Source organism: Syzygium oleosum, unplaced genomic scaffold (assembly GCF_021117445.2).
Source record: "Syzygium oleosum isolate NSW1041296 unplaced genomic scaffold, Sole_v2.1 Sole_v2.03, whole genome shotgun sequence".
In the NCBI taxonomy this organism is placed as follows: domain Eukaryota; kingdom Viridiplantae; phylum Streptophyta; class Magnoliopsida; order Myrtales; family Myrtaceae; genus Syzygium; species Syzygium oleosum.
This window is the reverse complement of record NW_026607487.1, coordinates 7,126,208-7,130,422: the sequence shown is the minus strand read 5'-3', so window position 1 is coordinate 7,130,422 and position 4,215 is coordinate 7,126,208. Positions and strand designations below refer to the sequence as shown.

At 40.7% G+C, this 4,215-nt stretch overlaps 1 protein-coding gene across 1 annotated transcript; it reads right to left on the bottom strand.

The window, feature by feature from the left end:
* Positions 1-669: 669 nt before the first annotated feature.
* On the bottom strand, positions 670-3,037 carry LOC115687430 (protein RICE SALT SENSITIVE 3). Its single transcript, XM_030612990.2, has 7 exons — positions 2,776-3,037; positions 2,505-2,555; positions 2,205-2,381; positions 1,953-2,058; positions 1,783-1,824; positions 1,617-1,673; positions 670-1,417 (listed from the first exon to the last, which is right to left on the bottom strand). The coding sequence occupies exons 1-7, from the start codon at positions 2,910-2,912 to the stop codon at positions 884-886; spliced, it is 1,104 nt and encodes a 367-aa protein (XP_030468850.2). The 5' UTR covers positions 2,913-3,037; the 3' UTR covers positions 670-883.
* Positions 3,038-4,215: the final 1,178 nt, after the last annotated feature.

The following is a 4,215-nucleotide window of genomic DNA, read 5'->3' as shown; positions in this document are numbered from 1 at the left end:
ACGTTGGTAATAAAGATAAGTAAAAGTTTGTAAAAAATAAGATGAGCTTTGTTAAATAACATGAGAATTTGGTTATTTAAAAAACCAATAAAGCTCGCTAACTAACTCAAATAAGGATTAATAACGCAAAATTAATTGGTAATTCAATCGAAGAAAAGTTGACAATCAATATAATTAATGTTGGTAAATTCATGCGGGTAACAGTGATGCGAAAAATCAATTAGGATCGAAAATCTGTATGAAAACTTCATGGGATCCATAGATTCTTCAAATATGATTTGATTGGCCTATTAATTGAGATGAGAACTCGAGCCAAACCATTTTACATGGCAGCTTCAAGTTTCTGGTGAAAACAGCTTAGCTAGTTTATCTCATGAAAGATCTCCCGAATTGATTATGCAATGAAACAATCATCTTAAAACACAACACCTGCTGTGATTTAAATCAATTGCAAATTAAGCTAGTGATTCGTGCTAATGGGAATTCATAAAGTGATAGTTCCCATGTATTGTGAAGGATGGATATGGATTCATATACACATGCATGTAAGTACTTATTGAGCATCCGACCAAAAAAAAAAAAAAGTACTTATTGAGCGCATACGCATGTGTGACAAGTCTTTCTCGTCTCTCTCTTATCATCCACTGCAAAGTGTCATACAAGAGCAGATACAAAAGACTGGACTGCTGGATTCATTATTTCATATTAAGCTTTAGAGATCGATCTGACAATGGAAGTGCTTCTCTGCCATGCAAGTCAAGCCTCGTCCAGTGAGTACCCACAGAGAGAGACAGAGAGACTGGAAACATAAAGCTACAAACGTTAGAGATCCATTTTCCTAAATTTATAAATTGAATGTGGAGGTTGTATTGATGTCGCGTAGTTAGAACCAATTGTTGCTGGCGCTGCTCGTTGAGTTCACGTCCTGCCGCTGGTAATAATGCTGCTGCGTGTGCACCGGATGACGGTAACCCGACATTGAGCTGCTGCTCTCGCCTACCACGTTGCTCCTTCCTTCCCCATAATCTTCCTCCATTTCCTCCTTGGCCTCCACCTTCTCCAACCCGGCCATCAACACCACGGGCGGCCTCTCCAGTGGCGGAGTCATGAACTGCATCAGTGGTTGCTCGTGGCAGTATTCGGACCCTGGCGGCGGCACGACCGACGGGAGCTTTGAGAGAAGCGCCTCGAGGCTGCTCATGGATGGCGTGATCTTGAATGGCTGGTTGAATGGGTCGCAAAGGTCAGACGGCGGTTGAAGGTTCGCTTCGAAGTGCCATGCACCGTCTGGTGCGCCGCTGTATCCCACATTGGGATATGAAGAAGATGATGGGTGAGGCAAGAGCACCCCGGGAATGCTCTCTATGTAGCTGAACCTTTTCCTCAGTAGTACAACGTAGCTGAGATCTTCTACCACCTTTTACGTACGTTTGAGGACGGTAAAAAAGGTGAGAAAAATGAACAAGACTAACAGCATAAATGAAGAGTACTATTATTTTCGCCGACCCTTTAGGGGAGAATGGGAAAAAATGGTGAGAAACACACAGGACATGATCAAAGGTAGTTTTGTTCTTTCTTAGAGTGGAAGACTGAGAAGGAGAGAAAGAGCGAAGAACCTTGTTGACAGCACCAAGCTGAACCACACCTTCTTTAACTGCAATTAATGCGATCGTCTGCAACATATGTAGGTTCCGATCAAATCGAAGATACTTATGCGTAAAGATTGTGTCTAAAACATCTAATTTTCATTCAAAAACTGTGGTTTTTCACTTATTATCTTACCTTTATACCAGACTGAAACTGTGCTTCCCATGTCCTAGGATGCTGTTCATGGATATAGTATGTCATCAAGTTAGAGAAGATATTCGTAAAGGACTTGCAGTTAAATTAATAAGTGATAAAGTTGAAAGTTAGGGTAACAGAATGGAGGACTAATAGGCCGAGTTACTCACTGATTCGGCTGAGTTGTGCCATGCTGACAAGAAGTTGATTTCTTGCTCGTTTGGCTCTTTGTGTATCCACTTATGGCTATAATCTGCAGCCACTTTTCCAATTATACTGCGCAAAGAAAATGTCATTGGCTCTCCTTTCTCTATCTAAATCCATCCAAGGGTTAGCTACAAGAATCGGCGGGGACGATTACTCTGCTTGGCCGAAAAGGAAGAACTAATGGAATAAAATGAACATGAAAATTCTTTGCTTACCCTTCTCCATAGTTATAAATTTCATGAGACATCTTGAAGAAAAGCTCCGGTTGCAGTCCTTGGTATTGCGGGAATTCGCAGTCGCCATACACTGAGGAGCTCGGGTAATCGCCGCTGGCGGACTCCACTGCCGTTGAGGCGGCGAAGTTGCAGAAGCCATCCTCCCAAACCATTATCCTGCCATAAGTATTATGGACACAACCAAAAGATGGCATCAAATGAAAAGAAAAAAAAAAAAAAGGATGACCCGTCTGGATGGACAGCAAGAAACTCTATCTAGACAGAAATAAGAGGTGGTACCAGTTTCGTCTATTTCCTCTTGACCTTTCATAAGCTCCTTGAGCTTCCCATCTGAAGCATGAAGATCGGGGCAATGATAATAATAATAATAATAATAATAATAATAATAATAATAATAACAGCGACAAGGTATACTATTGATGAACAGAGGGAATCTTCAGGTGTGATCCTTCCTCAATAAAAATTTATTGGAACCTTCTCTCTTGTGGAAAACAAAAATATAGAAACCACATAGAAGAACGAATACAAATATATTTTTTGTAGATCTTACTTGGGGGGTGGATAGTTCCGAGGCAAGATCCTCCAAAAGACAGCATAAACCCACTGGGAGTTCTCATGCAGGCACAAGCTTCTGAGAGTGTGTTGAAGGAGATGAGTGGCTGCTAGTGGGTTGAGGTGTTCCTCCATGGAATCTAGCTCTTAGGAAGTCTATGCCTTTTTGCCCCCTTCTTTTTTAGCGCTCTCTCTCTCTCTCTCTCTCTCTCTCTCTCTCTCTCTCTCCCCTTTAATCTGCTCTATCACTATCTTGAAAAACCAGGAAAAACACCCTATCCCCTAGCCCTCCTTCATATCCTTTTTATATAGGAGGACCACCATGAGGGAAGTATGTCTCACGTTTGTACTTTTGTTTTGGAAAATCTCTCTCTCTCTCTCTCTCACACACACACACACAACTTGTATAATGCTGAGAAGAATATAAATCTAATGCAAGACTTATGTAATTTATCTCCTTTTGGATTTCGGTGTATACATACCACCAGATTTATGAGATATGATTAGTCTAGTTAGTACATCATGCACTACATTTTTAACATCATGTAATTAGTTGAGTTATTTAAATTATCATGTTAGACTCTATGATTTCCCATCTCTGTTCCTCATGTATTTAAATTGATCTCACGGATTCTCTAAATGTTTAATCCAATTATTGATGGATAAATTTTTTGAGTTTTTGGAGGTTTGTGTATGAAAAAGATGGAGGCTATACCTAATCATGACACAACCTAAATACAAAAATGATTTGTAGAGGCCCACCTTCTCTCCTTTTCCCCTTCACTGTTCACAAGAATCTGCCTCCAGCTCTCCCTTCCCTTTCAAGCCTTGGTTTTTCGAAGCCTCCCGTTGGGCTTCGCACGTAGTTTCAAGGACTAATGATGGGTGTGCCGAAATTGTGGAATGAAAATTGTGTAAAATGTTTTTGGTGGTAAACTCAACTAAGCTGTAATGAACAAATCTCTCTCTCTCTCTCTCTCTCTCTCTCTCTCTCTCTCTCTCTCTCTCTCTCTCTTGGGGTGCCGAAATTGGAGAATAAAAATCGCGTAAAATGTTTTTAGTGGTAAACTCAACTAAGCAGTAAGGAACAAATCTCTCTCTCTCTCTCTGATGGGGTGCCGAAATTGTGGAATAAAAATCGCGTAAAATGCTTTTAGTGGTAAACTCAACTAAGCAGTAATGAACAAATCTCTCCCTCTATCTCTCACTCCAATGCATTCACCTTATCTGAGTTTGGCAGAAACTTGCAAAATCATTCATACATTCCAAGGCAAACCAAACCGCACCGCCATGTGAAGTTTAGCCGAGCATGTCGGATTATGCAGGTATAATGGGAGCTATTAATCAGTCCATCACGAATGGGGTTTCAAAAGATACAATTCAGTATAGAAAGTACAGTGTGTGAAAAAAGGACGTGATCGAAGACGAAGAGTACATT

Bases quoted from the DNA above. Each gene is read 5' to 3' on its own strand.
- LOC115687430 (XM_030612990.2), bottom strand. From the start codon at position 2,912: ATGGAGGAACACCTCAACCCACTAGCAGCCACTCATCTCCTTCAACAC. The intron at 1,825-1,952 runs GTGAGTAACTCG...ATCCATGAACAG, and splicing joins GGCACAACTCAGCCGAATCA to CATCCTAGGACATGGGAAGC. The intron at 1,418-1,616 runs GTTCTTCGCTCT...CGTACGTAAAAG, and splicing joins AGCTTGGTGCTGTCAACAAG to GTGGTAGAAGATCTCAGCTA.